The sequence below is a fragment of the Mycena indigotica genome (assembly GCF_014461135.1).
Source record: "Mycena indigotica strain 171206Taipei chromosome Unknown Mind.scaff0012, whole genome shotgun sequence".
NCBI classification, from domain to species: Eukaryota; Fungi; Basidiomycota; class Agaricomycetes; order Agaricales; family Mycenaceae; genus Mycena; species Mycena indigotica.
In genome coordinates this window covers 2712778-2735150 of record NW_023503011.1, presented here as the reverse complement: position 1 = coordinate 2735150, position 22373 = coordinate 2712778, and the positions used below count along the sequence as shown (strand labels likewise).

Below are 22373 nucleotides of genomic sequence, written 5' to 3'. Positions count from 1 at the left end.
AGGCAGTGAGTATAAACACAAGGAACGATGTATCGCTCTGACGCACCTTCGCCTAATTGACCAGCCATCCACCCCCACGGAGACCACCCTCCCTTCCTGCGCGGGTGCGCGTCTTCGTCGAGAAACGAGGCCGGGCGATAGCGCTAAGGGCATGCGCGGTAAGCCTGAGGACAAGGCCAGGCGGCCAGCCACAAGGCCGGATACTAGTAGCCAAGGGAGCGGGACCCAGGCAGGGCTTTGTGGGGCCCAATGAGTGGTACTTCATGTGTCGAGAGCTCGAAGACCGTGGATAACGGAGACGGGCGCAGGGAGGGAAGAAGAAGAACGCGAAAAAAAATGATGTGACATTGTGTCACACGAGTTTTTTTCTTCTTTCCCGACCACCTTGTCTCGGCTCACTCAGGACTTGTTCCTGCCTCAATAATGTCTGCAAAGTGAGCAACCTACCCTGACATGCACGCTCTAACCATTTCCACGCCTCAGCCCGCCCAGCGAAGCCGCTGCATTCCTTCGCAATAACGACCCCCCGCCGCAGGGTGGGGCACATGCTCGACTCATATCCGAGTTTATCGACGGCGTTGCCCGCGAGCGCACGCTAGTCCTCGAACAGATTGCGGGTGTAAAAGCGGCCTTGGAGCAGGAACTGGAGGCAGCGACACGGCGAGCGGATGCCAAAATCATGAAGCTGGAGACGCAAAAACAGCAGCTGACGCAGATTATTCAGCAGCACAAGGGCATAATCTCCGTTGTTCGACGCCTGCCGCCCTCCGTTATCGCGAATATCATCTCGCACTTGCTCTCCATGACAACTAAGAGGGAGACGCCTGCCGGCCAGCTCAAGCCTGAGATAGAACAGGATTCAAGTTCTTCCAGTCTATCCGCTCATGCTGGAGAGCCGACCCCATCCACCTCATGGACTCTGGCTGTGCTAACCCGCGTCTCGCGCTTGTGGCAGCAGACGACGATCGAAAACGCCCAGTTCTGGTCGACAATCTCGTTGTCGCAAGGGTACCGCGATGCCCCACCTCTGGCTCTGAGACATCCTCTTTCCCGACTGACCACACACATCGCTCGCTCCAAACAGGAACCACTAGAGCTATTCATCGACTTCGTGCACGAAGATGGGCTCGTCGACTCGGAGTCAGTGCATTGGAAGGCCTTGATGGATGTGGTGGTGCCCACGAGCGGCAGATGGCGCCGTCTTGCGCTGTCTTGGAATGGTCCTACCAGAGGATATCTCGATGACCAGTCACGACGAACTTCTTTGGACCCCTTCAATGTGCTGGAAACCTCCCCGACACGACTGGATGCTCTCGAAATTTCATCGGCGGGATCTCGAGGTTTCCAATTCCAGGACCGTACCTTGAATCAATTTTCCCGCACAGTGCGGAAGCTCTGCTTACACACCTCCATACCGCTACTTCCTGTTGCCTGGTTCCAGCTCACCGACCTCCACTGTTCCTACTCGCTCGATATCCTCCGACAAATCCTGTGCTTAGTCGTCAACATTCACCGGTGCTCATTTGTCGTCGTGTCGGACCCGGAGCCCCAACCTTCTTCATCTAAAAAGAGAAAGTCCTCCGCCTTCGACCCCGAGCCTGAGCACGTTCGATTCGGTACAATCGTCGCATCCCTGCTTGAAATAAAGCAGCTCTATATCGAGTCGCCAATTCCAGTCGATCCTCTGCTCTCCGGTGTCTCTATGCCCAACCTCGAATATCTTGTCCTCGATGTGCCATTCAAGTCTGAGAATACCCTCGAGCCGAGTACTCGTAACCTGTCAATGCTCTGGCGCTCGATATGCACATCCCTTCATGGTTTGCGGCTGACGGTCGAAGAAGCCATGCTCACCAACGTCTTGTCCATTGTCCGCACACAACCACACTTGGCGCATCTCGACGTCACGACCCGGCCTGATATTCGGTTCGACAGACCCGCGCAACGACGCACTTTCATCCGCGGCCTGCAGCTCTCCACGCCGCCGAAGCCTGACGATGCCTGTCCGCGCCTGGAAACCCTCGCGCTCGCCCTTCCGAGTCACGACCCCGCAGCGGAGAAGGACATCGTCGCGATGTTGAAGAGCAGGACATCGGGCGCGCTTGCGTCGCATTCGCAGATCGCATCACCGCTGCGGGCAGCGAACATCGGGGACTTGTCTCAGGGTCCGTCCAAATTCCTGTTGGTTATCAAACGGAAAGGCATCGCGCTGTCGTATACGATCCGTGACCACTCCTCGACGCCGCAGAAAGACCCTGTTGTATCTGGACAGTGGTCCGTGATTCCGGAAATGGTTGGGCCTTGGTGTGCAATGCAGCAACTGGCAGGGGAGCAGGTCTAGGTTCTGAATCGTCACTCATTCATCAACTCCGAAGTGGAAGTATTGTCACAACTTCGTAACATAGATTTTGTACGGGATGTTATGAGGACCAGTCAAAACATAAAAATTCTAATGCGATTTGATTATGCTGGATTTTGACAAACCCTGTGGGTGCTTGAACTGCTTCAACACACCTGCATATTAAGTATTTATGTCTGTTGGTACAAACTTGTATCAATATTTTTTTTCAAGTTCCAAGCTGTAAAATAAACCCTTGGTGCTATTATGAATTTAAAATTCTCTACTAAGCATTACTAGTACTGTCATGTGGGTATGGGTCAACTGTTCGTGTTATGCATTACATTGACCAACAAAGTCTGTATGAAAAAATCACCGCAAATAAATAAAAAAATTAGTCCCAAATTTTGAAAGACTACTTAATCAAAATGGGACAGTACTGCTGGCCTATTATGATGTGATTAATTACTTATTATCTATAAAATGGGTAATAATAGCAATGATACTTCATTCAGGCCTGAGACAGAGGCACAGACTGCCAACTGGAACTGAAACCACGGTTTAACCACCTGGTATGCCTACCATACCCCTCTAATTAGAGGCTAAGGAGGTTAGCCTCTCACTAGAAGGGTTTAGGCCAGTGGCTAGTGTGTTCTTAGGATTCCTCGCATAGTTGGTGGACATGACTGCTTGCTAGAAGGCCAAGTCCACCAAAAGTTGGTGGTTCTTTCCTCTGCTTATCAAACCTCTTCCAAGCATTGATCTTGACATTGCCCGACCTCCCACCCACCATTCCGATCTGATGGCACATTGAAATATTAAAGTTTTGCAGTTTGTCTAGATAATCTCAAATGTACAAGAAAAAATTGAAAATGCATAATATTATTGCCGTTTTCAAAATAGTTGGCACCGCGGGTTCGAACACAACTTTTGCCATTTTTTGGACCCCGCAGTAATTATTTTATTTCTCCATGAATTCTCAACATAAAAAGAAAATTTAATAACCTAAAATCATCGTTTTAACGGGGCAATTTTATCGATCAACTTCGGCCATAAAACTACCATATATGGACATTTGCTCATCAACCTGCACATAGCTTGATTGTGTCAATTTCTATGGGCAAAATAAAATACCTTGACCATATATTCGACTATGCAAGGACTTGGCACATATACATCATGTGCCCGCCTGAATATCGGCCCCAACGGACCCGATTTGAGCGAGAACAAGCAGTGACATTGATGTATTACATACATGTGACACTCACGCTCCGCTCTTTGCTTCTACCTCCAGTGCTCTACAGCAGACATGGGAAAGGGCACTCCGATCCCTGAGAGGTTGGCCTGGACTATTGTCCGGATGTACAACCGCCTTCCCATCCAGGATATTGTAGATTTCACCACAGTCAGCAAGCGTCAGATACGACGCATCCTTAGGGCTGTAGACCGTACCGTATACGGCTACGGCCATGTACGGTACGGCCTCTGACGGCGCCGGGACGGCCCTAACGCCGTACCGTAAGCCCTCGAGCTCGAGGCGCTTACGGTACGGGACGGCGCCGTCACGCCGTATTACGGTGACGGTGACGGCCAGCTAGGTCACTGGGTGTGACCTAGGCTAAAGGTGCCTCCGAGCGACCGGGCCGGGACGGGTGGCAGTGCCAAGCGCCCGCCTGGAGTGCTAGGCTGCCTCCGAGGCTAGCCAGGCCGTGTTGGCTGACCACCGACAGCGGCTGGGCCCTAGCAACGGGCATCCGGAGGTCCGATACCCGGCGGATCGACGATCTCCGGATCAAATCGCGCGCTAGCCGAGCCTTTGCCGTATACGGCGACCGTCACCGTATACGGGACGGTCATTACGGCGTCGCGGCCGTCCCGTCGCCGTCCCGTACACTTGCGCACCAGGGTGCCATACGGTACGGTTACGGCGCCGTATTACGGCGTGCCGTACGCCGTAATATACGGCGACGGCCTACAGCCCTACGCATCCTTGCTTAGTACCGTACAACTGGTGGGGTCCTCTCAGCCAAGGCAGTTGAAACACGTGGTCGACTAAGGCACCTTACAAGTGGACATGTTTCTGTTAGGCTTTCAACGCTCTTTCAATGACTATCTCACTTATTTTTGGTAGTTTCTACTTGGCTGCCTGGACTACAGCTGTGACCAATACCTTGACGAACTTCAAGTTGCGCTTCAAGAAGTCTGTGGTGAATTTGTCTCCCTCCCGACTGTATGGCGGTCACTTCAGCGCCAATGATATACTATGAAAAAGGTAGCAGTCCAGGGTGAATCTATTGCCCATGCGGCGGCTACTAACAGATACGCTCAGTTGACACGGCAGGCGATTGAGCGCTGTGCCATCAAATGAGCAAGTTATACGCTCAAGATTTCACAGCATTTCGAGGCCCATCAACTGGTTTTTGTCGATGAAAGCTCTTGCGACCACCGGACAACATATCGTGGGAAAGCCTGGGCAATTCGTGGTCAGCGAGCAGTTCGAAAGGCATTCTTTGTCCGTGGAAAGCGGTGTGTTCGCTTTCTAGAATAGACTGAAGAGCTAATTGGATAAACTGCAGATTTTCTGTTCTACCCGCCATGTCACTGGATGGTATTCTATCAGTAGACATCCGCGAAGGCTCATTCACGACCGAGACATTTATTGAGTTTCTAGATGGTCTCTTAGATCAAATGAACCCATTCCCAGCTGCCAACTCGGTTGTCGTGATGGATAACTGTCGGATCCACAAAGCTGAACAGATTCGAGACCTAATTGAACAACGGTTGGGACAGCTATAATATCTCTTATGATTCTCACTTCATTGTAGAGGCATGAAATGTGTTTATCTTCCGCCTTACTCCCCGGACTTCAATCCAATCGAGCTCGGGTTCTCGAAAATGAAGGCATACATGCGCCGATATGGCAATGCATTCCGTGCGGCAACGGAAAATGAAGCAGATCGTGTTGTCGCAATTCTCAAGCTATATGATGCAGTGTACTCCATCACACCTGACGATGCGGCAGCCTGGTTTAGACACTCTGGTTATTTCTAGTTCTCTCAATGCATTTCTTGGCACCTCAGTTGCTAGTACAAAACATTGGATTGAGCAACCTAACCGACAAACCTAAGCAGCGACAACTATTTCACGTGCATGGAACTCCTTCCAATATTTACGAGCAGTATCACAGTCCTTCTTCACCCATACCATCACAGTTCGAGCAGTGCCCTTCTTCATACCAGGGCACAGATCCATCAGCCCATCTGCCGACTCCATCTCCAGCTGGTTCAAGAATACATAACCATGTTCGTTGAGGCTACTGACATGTGCGGAAAGATTTGCGTTGTATTTCGAGCGGGCATCATGAGTGTCTTGCGCAGGAAGCCATTCTGAGAGCACTGGGAAGTCGATCTCATCGTCCATCATTTCTAAGCTTGCCGTTCGGGTAGGTAGTTGTTTAGCATGTGGCGGTGAGTTCAGCAGTGAAGGAGGAGGTGGTGGAGGGGGTGGCGGGATTCCATATGGTGCACCATAGTATGGATATGGACCCGGAGGAGGATAGCCATAAGGCGGCACAGCCGTTCTGTCAGGAACAGGGCCGGCCCGGGCCCACGTGACGGTCTCCTGCCAGTCTGACAAGTGTGGGAAAGATGGTTCAACCCCCATAGCTGGGTGGTCGGCAACCAGGCAGCGTAGATGGTGCCACTACTGCAATAGAGCAGGGTAGGGACAGCTCGGGCGACTCGAGACGCCCCGCTGTCACGTTGTGTGACAGCGGTGTCACAGGATACGAGTAGTCGTCTAGAGTGTCCTACCCCTGCTGAAGGGAACGAGTCCATAGCCAAAGAGTGCTGCCTAGTAGAGTCGGTGCCCAAGACATAGGGCAAGACATAGGCTGGGCCAGCTGAACAAGCCGTTCGGGCGGGGCGTGACGTAACGCGGTCACGCCCGACGGTTCAGGGGTCGAGGGGAGTCGCCCCGCAGCAGGGGCTGCGGGCCCGAGACCCCTGGAGCGCTTGAGAAGGGTTGCCAGTCCAAGGGGCGACATATCTCCTTTCCTGGAGGAACGAGTCGCTGTGGCTCCTAGACACCGCGTGACGGCGCGGTGTGACGCGTGACATGCGGGCCCGATCGGGCCCGCACCCTCCCATCGCCCCCGTACCAGGGGAACCCAGAGCTTGAGGCCAGAGAGCAAGAAGAAGTGGCTAGGACAAGGGTGAACATAAGAGACAAGAGCCTGGGCTGTCCAGCCCAACCAAGGGCTCAGGTCAATGAGGCAAGCTGGCCTGCGGTGTTGGAAGTCGTCTAGACGCCCCTTTCCTGGGGTATGGTTGCAGCAACTCCGCTCTAGGGGACCAGGCCGGAGTAGGGTTCAAAGGAAGAGACTTCAATGCTAAACCTAAGGTATAGGAGTAATACTCTAGTCTTTATATACTGTGGGCGCTAGGGGCTGATCGGGCCCGCTGAGGGTCGATCAGAAGGGAGCAGGGGATGTCTCTGGTCGTCCCTGGTCGCTCCGCTAGGAGCCCAGGGACCATTCCTCTGGAAAGGAGCCATGCCAAAGTCGACACTAAGGAGTGTTTGGCAATGCAACAGTAAGGAGCTCCCTCCTGATCCCTGTGGTTGTCTGGGGCCGATTGGGCCCACTGTCAAGGGCGTCCGGCGGCGCATCATGATCCCTGATGGCGGGTCATGATGGCTTGATGGCTGACTAGAGCGCGATCCGTGATTAGGTCCCTTCTCTGGGATATTAGTGTTGTTGCTCAGTGCTTTGAGCTTGTGAATATATGAGGGCTTGTCAAGCCCTAGGGCTCTAAGGGTGGTGAGGGCCCGTTGGGCCGTATAGGGCCCGACGGCCCGACCCGAACCGTCACACGTTCTTGCATTCATGCGAGATGGCGGAGGTGGGGGAAGTCCGAGACCGAGCTCTGGTGGCGGAGTAACATAGGACTTGTACTCTGTCTCATACTGTAGTAAATGATTAGCCCGGACTGAGTGGATGTGGGTGGGACACACCATGATTGTTCCCCACTTCCCAAGGTCTTTATGCGACAACGCAACGTGCTGACGACTCTCCCCCACCGACACACACCATCCACCATGCGATTCACACTTGCGTTGCAGCGAAAGTTCAGCGACATGCTGTGCACGTGTTTTCTTCTTCACGCCACCTTCCGGCACCTCCAGGTCATTGTCATCATCACTCGTTGCACCAGCAGATGCCTATATGGAAGATGAATACGAGATGGTCGGCGATATAGCAACACAGACCTTCTTCCCGGTTCCACCCTTCTTCCCTTTCCTCTTCTTGCCTGATTCCTTCGCCTTGTCACGCAAATCGATGATGTTGATAGTGAAATCCTTCTTTGGCGTTGTTTGGGACTTGCGCCATTGTTTGAGAGCGGTAAGGGCAGCTGTAATCATGCCCAGGAAGCTGTCGGGGCTGTTGGTCTTCAACCGAATGGGAGGGTTCTTTGCGGCGGTTGTACTAAGCTTGTAGCCAATCTCCAGATTACTCTTGCGAACGTCCATCTCGTCAGCGACTTTTTGGAGGAATTCGGCGTGCGGAGTTGACGACAGGATCTTCAGCTCAGAAACAGCCGCTCCATCCGGTACAAGAAATGTGAGTAGTTCGTCTAGGAGCCATAGATAGTCAGTATGGTCCATCAGGAAAACTCAATCCGCCTGGGCGGCCTGGCACCAAGGCGCCCAGGCCACTCCCAGACCTGACAGGCCGCCAGAACCGGCCTGTCTCCATTAATGACATAGCCAGCTCCAGAATTGATTCTGGCGCCAGAATCTTCCCAGAGTTTATCCAGGACAGTTCTAGCACTCTTCCAACTACACCCAAAATCACTTGAATTAGAAAAGAAACCATAATATTGCAATATTATACAAATCATTCTATCTACGAAAAACTAAAGGTGACGCGAAGGCGGGGTTGCCTCCGCGCAGCCGCCTGAACCAGGATCGCAGAGAGTGCCAGGTCGGGGGAGGCCGTCAACGTGGTCTGGATCGAGGCACCGGTGAGCGATGAGAGAGCGTCGCACCAAGGGAGTGGCCTGTTACCTTGCTGCCACCGCCCACAGTCCAGCCATGACGCCGGAGAGCAGGACATCTGCTCCTTACCAAGAAGCCAAGCACTGCGAGGACGGATGAGAACAGGGAGGAGGAGGGAAAATGGGAGGAACGCACCAATGCATGCGGCATTCCTGGCCCAATCGACGCTACCCCTGGTGCCCACAAGCTGCGCCGGCTCGAGCACACGCCTTTCGCTGGGGGCGGAGGCGGAGGTGGAGGCGGAGGTGGACTGGCGGATGAAGACAGCGCTACTGGATATGTCAGCGCAAGGTAAATGAAGGGGAGACTGGACATACATGCACCCAGGGCCTGCCATATCGTGTATCATGAGTCAGTGGCCAGGAATCGCTGTATTGTTGCAGTCTGTGTATGGGTAAGAAGGAATGCGCGCAAGAGGTGACTTACGCAGGGGTGCGAGTGAGAGAAAACTGGGGGGGAAGGTGGTGGGAGGAAAGAAAAAGCGACAAAATCGCGCCACCTGTCAAATCGTCACCAGGTAACGTGGCATCATCACATGGCTGATGCAGTGATGCTGGACTTAGAAGATTTTCGCTGCCTAAATACTGGCAGATTGCATCAACTTCTGGCACCAGCCATCACAGCCAAGCCAGCTATGGCCCAGCCGTGCCAGATTGGTGCCAGAATTTGCATGACATTTGCCAGGCTTGCCAACCACTCCAGGCGGATGGAGTTTTGCTGATGTCGGCGCTCGGTCAAAATACCACTCACCTTCTTCCTCCTCTCCTCCGTCAGATTCATCCGTGTTCTCCGCATTCTCCTCATCAGAATCAGCAATTTCTATCGTCGGGGCTCTATCTTTGCTCTGTTTCCCTGCCTTGTCTCTGTTGGCACCCTTCGACGCGAGTTTCCCGGCCCTCAGAACGGTTTTCTTCACAGCAGTCGACTTGGGGGAAGCCCTCGCGTTCTCGCGTTCCTCTTCATCCTCATCTTCCACCAGCACATAGTCCACGTCTCCCTCCACCGCTCCATCGCTTGGTGAAGAATTCCGCCCCAGTATTCCAGTGATAGCATTCACGGCGGCTTCAGGAGGGTCGCCGGAAAAGGAACGCGAGGAACCTGAGTCAGATTGGAGGTTGGGGACGACATCGTCGCTTGAGCTTGTCGTGGAGACGCGAGAGCGCGTCCAAAGACGCGGAGATGCTGCCTTGGGGGCCAGAGAGGCGAGTGGGGAACGAGACCGGGTAGTAGCCGTGGCAGGGAGCTTCGGTGGACGTCCCACGAGGCCGCTTTGCTATTGGACCATCGTCAGACTCCGTGGGCGGTAGATCAATGTCACTGCTTGTTCTCGCTCAAATCGGGTCGTTGGGGCCGATATTCAGGCGGGCACATGATGTATATGTGCCAAGTCCTTGCATAGTCGAATATATGGTCAAGGTATTTTATTTTGCCCATAGAAATTGACACAATCAAGCTATGTGCAGGTTGATGAGCAAATGTCCATATATGGTAGTTTTATGGCCGAAGTTGATCGATAAAATTGCCCCATTAAAACGATGATTTTAGATTATTAAATTTTCTTTTTATGTTGAGAATTCATGGAGAAATAAAATAATTACTGCGGGGTCCAAAAAATGGCAAAAGTTGTGTTCGAACCCGCGGTGCCAACTATTTTGAAAACGGCAATAAAGAAGATATGATATTTTGGTCTAATGATCTGGAATCATCAAATTTAACTTATAGAGAGAGGCATTCTAGTCCAAAGTAATCGAATGCATATATGTACTCCTTAATAAGATATAGGCTAATGGTGTATAATATTGCTGTCTATGGACTTATCTATATTTCAATTTGGTGAATGTTGTTATGAATATGGATATCAATAATCATAACTACTTTAGCTAGATATATAGGACTATATAGACTCTACATTAGTATATATATAGGACATTCATTGTGATGATCCCTACTAACTTTCAACCTAAAAAAGTTAGTAGACATAACATAAACCACACAACTCTGCTAGTACACTGTAGAGGCCAAACAATCCTCTCAAATCATACATACCTTACTATAGTATTTTACTTATTTCAAATATCACCTGTCACACCCATGATATTATATGAAATTTTTTCACATGTCACAGCTTTTGAGAATTTCATGCCCTAAAGCGGTAATTTTGCACATTTTCTGGCACGCCAAGGACTTCCAAATAAGGAAATCATACAAATTCAAATTTTTGTATGCAATGTCACACCCAAAATAGCATTTGAATCAAGTAAAATACTTAGTACAGTATGATTTCCTGTATTCATAACAACATTTACTATATTGAAATATAGACCTGATGATTTTGTTGTAAATAGGCTGATAAATATAATATTATATTATAATATATATATTATATATATTAGAAATGTCTATTCTTTATTCAGATTTTTAATGTCCTTGAGGGGATGACAGACAAGGCATTTAAAAGCTGAGGTTTTCATATATCTTTGAATGCATTATGCCCCCTTTCTGTGGAATATAAAGGATCCATTTACTCTTTTTATAAATGAGTTGTTGATATTTGGGTGTGTTTGTTGTTAGGGAATGGCACGGGTATCCGAGGGCCTACCCGTACCATGACCCGCACAGCCACAGTACCCATACCCGCGGGTACGGGTATGGGTTTACCCGCAGGAGGGGCAGCTAGTCAAGAAGGCATGTCAACAAGACTGTAATTAGTGTCCATAGGATGCCAGCAAAAATAAACAACAAATACAGAATTGAACACAGAACCTTTGGAGCGGCAAGCACAAGGGGAACCAGCTGAGTCATCAAGCCACAGGTAAGGGTGGCGCTGACCCGTACCCGTACTCGTGCGGGTAAAACCCGCGTACCCGTGCGGGTATGGCCTACCCGTGCCATTGCCTATTTGTTGTACAAAAGAATATAGTTTTAACTTTTCAAAAAAGGGCTTCTTTCTATACACCTCTAACAGTAGATGAAAAGAGAAAGATTTGCCTTCTGCTTGCATGGAAGTGGCAAGAAAACATCCTCCTCCTCACTTTTCCTGAAAGATGATCTTTGTCCTTGTATGACAGGTGAAAAAGAAAACCAAAAGGTGTCCTTTCTGCTACAAAGAGAAAGGTATACAAATCTGTATAAGGAAGCTGAACTTTGTAAGGGCAACCCCGGAGGCCTGAGATCAAGGCCCTAGCAGGGGAGGATCTAAAGAGAAGAAACTCTGAGGGTCCGCCTGATAGGTAGCTGACTATATACTGCTTGTCCGTAGCTGCTGCTGTCAGGCACAGAAGGCTTGAGCGGCGTCGCAGGCGAGGGTGACCATTAGGAGGGCGGAGATGCCTTCGGAATCGGACCGGAATCGGATGTGTCTCTGAGGGGACAAACTTTTAATTGACAATTTGGGTTGTTTATGAGAAATTTCCTTGAAATACAGCTATTTGTTCAAATTCATTCTTCTCCGCAGAAAGAAGTATCAAAATGCTATTGTTTCAAATATTACACTAGGCACGGCCCGGGGTCCGGGCCCATCGGGCGCGCGCGGCAACCTATTTATTCCCCCTGTCCCTTCTGCCTCGTGTCTGATGGTATTCCCTGCTTTCTTCCCCCCACTATCCGAGGCGATGGCAGCAGCCCCGACTCCCATTCCCCACGGTACGTCCCCCGCCGCCCTTAGGACACCGCCCGACGCTGATCGCGCGCCATCGCCGCGGCCAGCCTTCGCGCCCGGCGGCGACGTGACGCTCTTCTCCAGCGACGGCACGCGCTACGCCGTGCACCGCCAGCTGCTCGCGGCGCACTCGGCGCTGCTGAGGCTGCTGCTGCAGTATGTGTACCCCCAGACGCCGCAAGTGCCCCTCGCGGACGTCCCGTTCGCGGACCTCGCGGGCCTCGCGGACGCGGTGCAGAAGTACGACGTGCAGGCGGTGGTAGCGCCGCTGCAGAGCGAGATGAGGTAAGGGCCGAGGGTTGCCGTGGGCATTTTTTTTATGATGCAATTCAGGGACCGGCTTGAGCAGCAGCCGCTCGCCGTGGTGGGCTTTGCGCTGGAGCGCGGGTTGGCGCTCCTCGCGGAGGATGCGGGCCGCCGCGCGCTGCGGCTGCCGCTGAGCGATGCCGCGGCGGCGATGTCGCCGGAGTCGTTCGTCAAATGGGTGCGCTGGGATGCGTGGCTGAGACAGAACTGACTTCCGCGACAGGCCGTGTTCCGCGAACGGTGCACAGTCGGCGGCGCCCCCGACCTCGAGTTCCGCAGGCACGAGCTCGTGCCGCCCGTTGCCACTGGCATCCGGCTGCTGTCGGGCCAGGTGTTAAGGGCAGAGTAGTGAATAGCCTGGATCGTTTGACAGTGAGGAAACCAATACACAGCTTGTACACGGCGCACCGTCCACTAGCTCCCTCTGTCTTCTCCGCCATGATCCATCCCCCGGGCGCCGGCGTATCCATCCCAGCTCCGTCCGGTGTCAGAACCTGCGACAAAGATGTAGTGTTGCCGGTTGAGTCGGCTGCGAAAGTCCGTACATGAGTACATGGTGTACAAGTATCCTGCCCCTTCCCGAGAAGAAAGGCAAGTACAACGAATATAGCTGGGTGCGGAATTGGCAATAGGGGAATAGAATATGGGGAAAGAGGACGAGCACAATTGGGGAATGGAGGAAGGACAAGAGCGCTGGATTGTGGCGAGTGAGAACAGACGGAGGGATGGGGCGCTTTGACGCACTGGCCTGTGGCCGACCGCCCGATTGGCCGTACACCCTGCGCACTGCCCGGCCCTTCTCTGTCTGTCCTCGTAGATGCGAGGGTTGGCGACGTTTGCGCAGTCGCAGTTCGCAGTCGCCAGCCCGTCCGCGCGTCGCGCGACACACACGCAAACGGCAAGTGAGGAAGGCGTCGCCGGTACCCGACGCCAGCGGGATATGGCCGGGAAGCCGCTGTCGGCCACGCCGCTCCACGCGTTGCAGACGGTACGATAGCGCAGCAGAGCAGCGAGATGGGAGGAGGAGGCAAGTGCCAAGGACCGTGACGTGGCGCGCTTACGTCACGCGAATGTCTTTTCGTCTTGACGTCGATGAGCGATTCTCTGCGTCGTGTTCAATCCCAGGTCGGGGCATGGGGACTGCAGGTGCTGTTGAAGGAAGAAAGGAAAAACCAATGATTATTGTAGAGTGATACAGCAGTACTTATAGTACTCTAATCTTTCTGGTAGGTTCTAGCTAATGAGTCAATAGAATATTGTAGAACAATCCCGACGCATCGGCGTCGGTGATGGCGGTCCGGCGGCTGACGTGATCCGGCCGGTGAGACTCGGGTTCGCTACCCGATACTTCAACACTCCCCCTCGAACACGAGTCGAGCTGAGTTGGGGTGTCCGTATTTCGCAGATGGGAACTGCCTCTCGTGAGAGAGTTATTGCGCTGACAGCGCTTCAATCGCAAGGCCGCCGAAGTAAGTGGCGTCTTCGGTAGTGACAAGTGCTGCTCCGGGCTTCGCATATTTCTTTGTGCGTGGCCCGAGTATAATATTGTCGGTGGTGATTTGGCTACTGATGTCTCGCGGGGCTTTCGCTGGCTGTGCGCGTTGCTCCGGACGTGCATGAGTTGACGTAGGTGGAGATGGGGTGAGAGAACTTAGAGGTGATGGCGGCGTGGTCGGGATCAGCGCGTTGCTACGCGGTGGTGTCGAATGGGCCGTGGCCATAGCCTCGGGGGCCATGCCGGGCTTGCCATTGACTGGGGTGATTTGCTCCCCCTGGTCCTGCCGTGGTGCTGTTGGTACAGCCGGTTGCCAATTGTAATCCTCGTCGTCGCTGTCTGGTGTGGCAGTCGTCCAGTTTGGGGTGATGTTGCCAAGGGCGTAGACGTTTCCGATGTTCCGGCAGTGGGCTAGCCGATGCCCATTCTTGGCGATGATGATGTCGCCGCTGCCATCGGGGAATTCGAGGCGATAGCCTGCGCGGTGGAGTCGTCCGAGTGAGATGATGTTGTGGGGTGAAGCTGGAAGGTAGAGGACGCGGAGGAGTGTGACCTTGTTTACCTTAGACCCAATTTTGAATTGCAGTCGTACTGTTCCTTCCCCCAGTGCTGGAAGCTTACCAATTCCGACTACATAATGGCTTTGTAGCGGCATATATGTGTGGAAAAGTGCTTTATTGTTGACGATGTGGGTGGTGGCTCCGCTGTCGAGCAGCCAGGAGCTCCGGGTCAGCGTTGGCTGCTGCCCGCTGGCCATTAGGGCGGTGTCCGGCGAGGATTCTCGAGCCGGTGATGGATTCCAGCGTCGACGCCGGTGGCGGACCGTGCGGTGATAATTCGCTGATCTTTGTTGGGCCGTATAGGCGATGTGCGTGTCGCGGCACTGGGAATCCCAATGGCCGGGCCGACCGCAATGGTGACAGGTGAGCTGGCGACTGGCGGCGTTGGCGCTGAGTCCGCTGGTATGCTGATGCGAGGAGTTGGGCGCGGGCGATGCCGTGTCGAGACGAGCATCCGGCCGGAAGTGTGGAGGCGGTCCCGAGCCGCTGACTGCTGGCGACGGCGCAGTGCTGCCGTCCGAGTGTGCGTGGGAGTTGTTGCCAAGAGAGTGGAGCGCATCGCGGGTGGTCCCGGGCCGATGGCTGTGCGGTGAGGCGGTACGCGCTGGCGATGCCGTGGGGTCATCCGGCGTGGGGGTGCTGTGTACTCGCTGTCCGGTCCGTCCCAAAGGCGCTCGTTGGGCTGTCTCCGGGGTGTAGCTAGGCAGCAAGAGTGCTGATGCGCTGGCGCTGATGAGAGGCGTGAGAGTGTGCGTCATAGCGTGAGAGTTCCGCGGAGTGGGAGGATGATGCAGGCGAGGATTGGTGCGTGTGTTAACAGTTCAGGCTAGGCGGGGCCCATAACCTGTTGAAGGAAGAAAGGAAAAACCAATGATTATTGTAGAGTGATACAGCAGTACTTATAGTACTCTAATCTTTCTGGTAGGTTCTAGCTAATGAGTCAATAGAATATTGTAGAACAATCCCGACGCATCGGCGTCGGTGATGGCGGTCCGGCGGCTGACGTGATCCGGCCGGTGAGACTCGGGTTCGCTACCCGATACTTCAACAGGTGCGTGGCGCGCTCGGTGACGATGAGGACTCTGCTTATGCACGCTTACTCAGGGTATCTACGGTCCCCTGAGCAAAAATCATGACGGAGTCACGGAGACCGGACGCTCGGCGCGTATCCCTCGGCGTACGTGTGGCGCTTGGTCCCCGGCTCACACGCGTACGGGTGATATGGCGGGGCTGACGAGGGCTCGTTCTCTTGTGACGACCGCCGTCTTCGTCGCGAGCTGCGTCCAGGCTTCTTCCGACGAGCACTCTTATCCGCCGACCGTCAACTCGGACACCTCGCCAAGTGTACGACGTCTCGCAAAGCGGTGCTAGTGGATCCACTCCAGGGGGCTGCAGCTGGGAGAGGAGGAAGGCGCCAGCTTGTCTCACCGGTGGAGGAGGGGCAACTTGAAGTTGCGATTCACTCTGGCGGCACTGGCCAACAGCTCGAAGATGGATTTCGTACGCATGGTGGGTTAATGCGATCTGGATAGCACGGATTCCGCGGTCTCCTGCGAGTCGCGACACAAGGAGCGACGACTGCCAACGCACATGGCCCCACGTCATGACGCCAATCCCTCTTCCCCCTCTTCCCACGGCGTCGCACGCCCGACTCAGGCAACGGTGGCGGCGCCGCTCCACCACGCGAGCATTCAGTTGCACAAAGCAAAATAGGTCCGACAGGCACGCCCCTGACCACACCAATTTTCGTCCTCCTCGATCGACCGCCAGCAAGAGGCTCGCCGTTAAAAGCCGGCCTCGTTTTCGCTAACTTGCATCCACCTCCGCCGCCTCATCCATGCTCTCCTCGGTCCTCATCCCGCTTTTTGTCGTGACAAGCGTCAGCGCCGGCTTCCTTGTCGCAGACCCCGCCCCGCCGCCGCCCGCACCCTCGCCGGCGTTCGTGACGTACTACCGCCCGCGCGTCCACTGTCCCGCGGGGCTCGCCGTCGCCGCGGACGACGTCCAGGCCATCGACATCGCCGACCGCACCGTCGGCCGGCTGGTGTGCACCGGCCGGAGGCGCACAGACATCGACGGGGAGCAGATCAGCTGCGCTTTCCGCAACGTGTGTCTCCTCTCCTCACTGGCCATTCGAAAGTGTTCTAACGAGTGACCTAGTCCGACGGCGCGCTGCTCCCGATCGTCTCACACAGCAAGTGTACTGGGCTAGTCGCCGAGGAGGGCCCCAGTCCGGCGCCGTGTGTCTTCCTCTGTGCGACGAAGAACAAGGACGGCGTCCTGCTGGCGCGAATGGCGCTGACGCGTGGCGGGGACACGGCGTGCTACTACTACAACGAGTGGTGCACCTACTCTGTGCGTCCTTTTCCTCCTCGTTTCCTACCCCTAATCTCTGTGCAGGGCGTCAACGGCAACCCGGGGCCCGACGGCGCGGGCGGGAGCTGGTGTCCGGCCCGCGCGGGGACGTCGTGCATCCTCGGCCGGCGGCGGTTCCGCGGGGAGGACAACTTCACGGCGATGCTCCGCAAGAAAGCGGAGGAAGAGCCGGGTCGTGCCCGCGGCGCTGCGCCGCCGGTTCGCTGAGCCCGAGCAGGACGTTTAGTATAAAATATTGCTCTTGGTGTACGTCTAGATCCTCTCTTCTTGCTGTATTAGTGGATATCGAATCCCAAGTTCCCACATATTACAGTGCACTAGTGCAGTCCATCGCACGGAGCGCTCGGGCCCGGGGCTGGGTACACAGGCGCGAAGTTCTCGGCCAGCTCCGCCTTGCTCGGCGCCATCAGCGCCCATCTCATAACATTTATGAGAGCAAAAATCTGGGATATTCAACCAAGGGCAAACCCCCGGCAAAGGGGATGGCAACACCGCGTCAGTGCCAAAGAACACATATTTCGTGTGGCCGCTGATGAAGCACTTGCCCCGACTCATGTACCGTGCCCGACAAAGCGGGTCCTCTCAGGCTGGGAAGTGCCTTATTTGGGTGCGGCCTCCGGGTCGGCCCAGGCCTGATTTGAGTGTAAAATCCGTTTTCAAGGGCTTCTTGGCAGGTGACCTTCTGGCCGGACAAGCGCGGCATAGTTATCGAGCAGGCTCCCTATTCCCGTGCAGGCATATTGGTTGATAGCGGGGAGCGCGCGGCGGCACGTGCCAGGGGGCGGGCACACACCACGGACTGCTCGGCGAGCTCCGCCTCGCTCGCCTGTCGCCGGGCCCCCGCGCGCTCCTCTCGCTCGCAAGCCGGGGGCCCGGGACGCGTCCCCGGCCCAGAAACACTCCGTGCATCCCATCCGCAGCGGCAGCATCAGCGTGTGCGTCGTGGGGCCGCCGGCGACACCGCGACGGCCGACGGGCACCATGGCAACGTCGGCACGCGGAGCGTCATTTGCGCGCGCGGATCCGGGATGAGTGTGTTCTCACCGGCGTTCTCCGGACCGCGCCGAGCAGGACGCCGGCCGTGATGTTGGCAGCACGGCGTGCGGATCGACTCCCTTAGTAGTCACTGGTGACTGGAGCCAAGGACACCGAGCGGTGCCTGCGGTCAACACCTCTAACAGTAACATTCATCGCACCCAACAAAGCACCGGCAACAAAAAAAAGGACTACCTCTCAACCACGAGCAGATCAATATGCAACCTGTGCCAAAACACAACCGATGCACAGAATTGAATGGCAAACAACTGGCGCACGTGATGAGGCACGTGGCCTGACTCATGTACCGTGCCCGAGACAGCGGGTCGTCCGAAGTTGCCGTCTTTGTGTGATGCTTCGGTCCGATTCGAGCCTAAAATCTATTTCCGCGGTGGCTCTTAGGCTCTAAGGTCGGTCATGCTCACTGTCTTTACTCTTGAGAGCGCGTTACATCACTCTCGGATTGCAACGTTCATTCTCGTTATATCGGCTAACACGGAGCGGTGAACGAACTTGCGAGTCTCGGCCAGCTCCGCGGCACGTGCCACGGGGCGGGCCCGCGAACTGCTTGGCGAGCTCCGCCTCGCTCGCCGCCCCGAGACACCGTGTTCATCTCATCCGCAGCGGCAGCATCAACGTGTGCGTCGTGCGGCCGCCGGCGACGCGAACGTCGGCCCGCGGACCGTCGGCTCCGCGCGGATGTCCACGCCAAGTGTGTTTACTTCTCCGGGCTGTGCTGTGCAGATAGGCTTGGATGAATGCCCTATGAAGCCAAGAACACCGAGAGGTGCCGGCGCCTGAGCTTAACACCTCTAATAGTAACATTCATTGCACCCAACAAAGCAAGTAACATTCATCGCACCCAACAAAGCGAGAAAAAAAGCCTACCACGAGCGCGTCGAGCTAATATGCTGACGCCCCACTGCAGCATGGACCCTATATGCTAAAAGACAACCAATACACACAATCAAATGGGGCAGATAATAAACGCACATGATGAGGCACTTGGCATGACTCACGTACCGTGCCCGAGAAAGCGGCCGCGGGTCGTCTGACGTTGCCTTCTTTTGTGTAACACCTCAGCACCGGAAATTTATTACTGGCTCTAGGGTCGGACAGCAAAGTAATCTCAGCTGGAGGTTAATTAAGGAGAGGGAAAGAAGATAAGTAAGCTGTGAAAGATTCCAAAAATTCAAAATGACCAGCAAACAAGCCAAAGGGCAAAGTTCATAAAGCAAACTTGCCGGGGCAGGGCCTACATACACCCCAGCTTTGAATGTTACTTTGATGAATTGGAATTTCTATTAAGAGATTCATAAAATTACCTATTTATTCAGACAATATTTAGGGATGCCACCCGTTGCCGTAGCGGCAACCGCCATCAATTTAACGGGTGCCACACGGCAATGGCTGTTGATTCCACGGCCGTCGAAGGCCTTTTCCAGACCTCCGACGGCACGGGACAGTCAACGGGATGGCTGTAACGGTTACGGGACGGCCCGTCAGAGTGATGCAACTAAATAGGGTTAGTAGGAGTGCTGTAGCAAGACAAATACCAAGAGCTCTGGATCGTGCATGCACAATCATATGATTGCACCACACAGCCTGGAAGTAGTGGATATTATTATGCCAAATACAAATAATAAAATAATATTTCCATAATATAATCAAATCGAAAATATTATATTATAATATTTGATTCTACTCCAACAAACCTTTGGCATTTTTAACCGCAGTTCTCAGTATATGATTCAGTACCAATATTGGGCAACACTCTAGTGGTTGATAGTCCAACATGTATTATATGTAAGTCTTCTTCAACTGACACTATTATTGCCAACAGGCAACAATCAGCCTGATTACTATAAGTAAGAATAGTAATGGCCAAGTCCGGTTCGGTCCAGTTCTTGGCATATTTTGGCTGAACGCTGGACTGCCGGTTTGGTTAAAAAGCCTGATTTGGCAAACTTGAACAATGAACTTTGGTAACTGGTCCTGAACCAGCCTTTTCAGACAAAAAAGGCCAAACCCGAGCCCCAGTTAAGTTCAAATAGTCAGTTCGGGTTTGAACCAAAAAGCCGGACCAAACCTGGCCATAACTAAGCAAGAAGACCATTCACAGTACAAGAACACAAATAGAAGTAGTACTAGTTACTATACAAGTTGGTTTTCTACAAAGTTCATAAGTTTGGAGCTCACATATAAGTTGCTAGAATAATATGTTATAATATATTACACTGACGAGCTTTCTCACTGGTGTGAGAAAGAACAAGAAAAGCAAGAGCCCTTCAAACTGCTCTAACTGCAACCAAAGGCTACACCACAACCAGAGAGGGAGAAGAAGAAGGAAGACTTTGAACTCTGAGGGAAACTCTGTTGGGGGAAACTATAATATGATATGGAAACCAAACTAAAGACAGGCTTATATACCCTACTAACTAGGAGCTAGGAGAAGGAACAGGAAGGAACCATACAGGAACTAAGGAACTAGATGAACTAAAGGAGTCCGGAAGGACGGCCTATCCGGATCAATGCTGACTAATGACTGCTGATGAGCCTCTAAGGCTGGTCAACACTGGAGTCATAATACTAATATAATAATATCAAACTATAATATAATATAGAATAATATAATATAAGTCTAATCCTATGGTTTTTTCTTTATTGCAGCCATAACGAGTGGGTAGACATAGTACAACAGTTTGTGAGTATTATTTTTCAGGTGAGTCAATCACATGATCCCGTGGAACACCTGCCCAAATAGGCAATCATCACACATGTCACAGTCGGTTAGTCCAGCTGACAGGCTGTGGGCCCTTAATTTTTTTAGTGCATATGTTCCTTAATTTTTTTTTCTTCCCTCTCCCTTGAAGCCTGAACCAAAGTTCAGGTTCAGGGTTTGCAAAAGAAAAAAAAAATATTGCCTGAACCTGAACTGAGCCTAATCTCACCATCTCATTGGCTAGGGAATTCAAGATTGCTTATACCACTGTCTTGTTCTGAAGCATCCTTGTTTCTCATCTATCTCTTTACTACCTTAGTCAATCTTACTAACTTGTATCCATGCTCTTTTCTGGCTGCTATCCATTGGCATAAGAAGTGTTCCCAGAATCTGTGCATGGACATCCTTATCAGCAGCAGGTGAAAATGTGAAGTTCTGGATTAGTGTTGCAATGACAATCTGCATTTCTTGAATCCTGTTCCGAACCGTGAGTAAGTTTGGATAATGTATTAACCAGAAGTGCAGCTTACGCTAATCGCCATCTAGGATGGATCAGTCAGCCCTGCGGCCATTGTTGAGATGGGTTTACATACCCGAGACAGAAGTGAGGCCCGGCGGAGAATGTCAGCCTGAAGCAGAACAGTGGTCAGTAGGCAACTCAAAAACACCAGCACTGGAACACACAAGTTGGCATATGGACCCATCCCATCTCCTTGTGGAACCCGGCCCTCAATCCACCGATAAGGATTGAATTCACCCACGTCGGCTCCCCATCGCGATTCAAGCCTGCATAGCACATTTCTAAACAGCTTCTTGATCAAAGTACACCCATCAACACACCTGTGGAAAGAACCAGTGGAAAGCACGAGGAGCTGGCCTTTGCGCACAGGGATATGATCAATGTCACCATTCGCAGTGGAAAGGGGTTTGCTGAGGGGGATGAGCGCATCTCGTGTAGCAATCCGGGAGGTCTGGGCAATGGCAGGGTAGACTCGCAATGTTTCCTGTATTAGAACAGTGTGATTGGACACACATGCTTGACATGGGCGCTCACCTTGATGATCGCATTGAGCAACGGGGACTGCTCGAAGGGGGCATTTGTTGCACTGAGTTCTTTAAGTTCTTTACGGAGGTCCTCTTGAAGAGTGAGATTCCGTGAGAGCTCCAGCAGCGCCCAGGAAATCTCAAGGGACTAAATTGGACATGTGGGTCAAAATACAATGAATAATAAAAGGTCTTACTGTAGTTTCTTGTCCAGCCAAGAGTAAAGTCGACGTCTGCTTGACAAGCTCCTCTGGACTCACTGTTGAGCCTGCTGCGGGAGATAAGTCACTAGACAGTTGGTTGACTGTGCACTGTTGTACACACCATCAAGGACAGCACCATAGACGGTAGCTGAACCTGTCGCCGCACGATGATTTGCAATAAAGCGCCATGTGAGCGCTTCCGAATTGCGGATCTGTTTCCGCACCATCGTAAATAACTCGCCGAATGCAAAGTTGGGGACCCGGTCGAGGAACCACTGCGGGAAGAGCCCGAGGTTCAAGAATCCCTCGGCGATCACCTGGACAGACGACAGTGTCGACGTGTATCCACTTGCAGTTGACGTCAGCGTTAGGAATAATGCGCGAAAGTAGCAATATCGCACACTACTTGCATGTTCGTCTGCACCACCTCCGGTGGGAGCTCGTTGAGTGGGATTCCGAGCAGAACTGAGAGAATTGTAAGTTGATTGTCACTGGTCGGCGCTTCATTCCAGCGGTATGCGTACTTTCCGTCGTCATCGCCAGCGTCGTGGAATTGAGCAATGGCATGATGTCGATGACCAT

The 22373-nt window shown here is 53.1% G+C and overlaps 3 protein-coding genes across 3 annotated transcripts; 2 read left to right on the top strand and 1 right to left on the bottom strand.

Moving 5' to 3' along the window:
* Positions 1-423: 423 nt before the first annotated feature.
* Positions 424-2338, top strand: MIND_01251100 (F-box domain-containing protein; the record flags this gene model as incomplete). Its single annotated transcript, XM_037368996.1, has 2 exons — positions 424-434; positions 484-2338. 2 exons carry the CDS (start codon positions 424-426, stop codon positions 2336-2338), a joined length of 1866 nt encoding a protein of 621 aa, XP_037214964.1.
* Positions 2339-11964: 9626 nt separating this feature from the next.
* Positions 11965-12705, top strand: MIND_01251000 (uncharacterized protein; the record flags this gene model as incomplete). The annotated part of the gene is made up of 4 exons (XM_037368995.1): positions 11965-12034; positions 12098-12335; positions 12384-12534; positions 12580-12705. 4 exons carry the CDS (start codon positions 11965-11967, stop codon positions 12703-12705), a joined length of 585 nt encoding a protein of 194 aa, XP_037214963.1.
* Positions 12706-12770: 65 nt separating this feature from the next.
* On the bottom strand, positions 12771-13491 carry MIND_01250900 (uncharacterized protein; the record flags this gene model as incomplete). The annotated part of the gene is made up of 4 exons (XM_037368994.1): positions 12771-12850; positions 12902-13049; positions 13101-13311; positions 13418-13491. 4 exons carry the CDS (start codon positions 13489-13491, stop codon positions 12771-12773), a joined length of 513 nt encoding a protein of 170 aa, XP_037214962.1.
* Positions 13492-22373: the final 8882 nt, after the last annotated feature.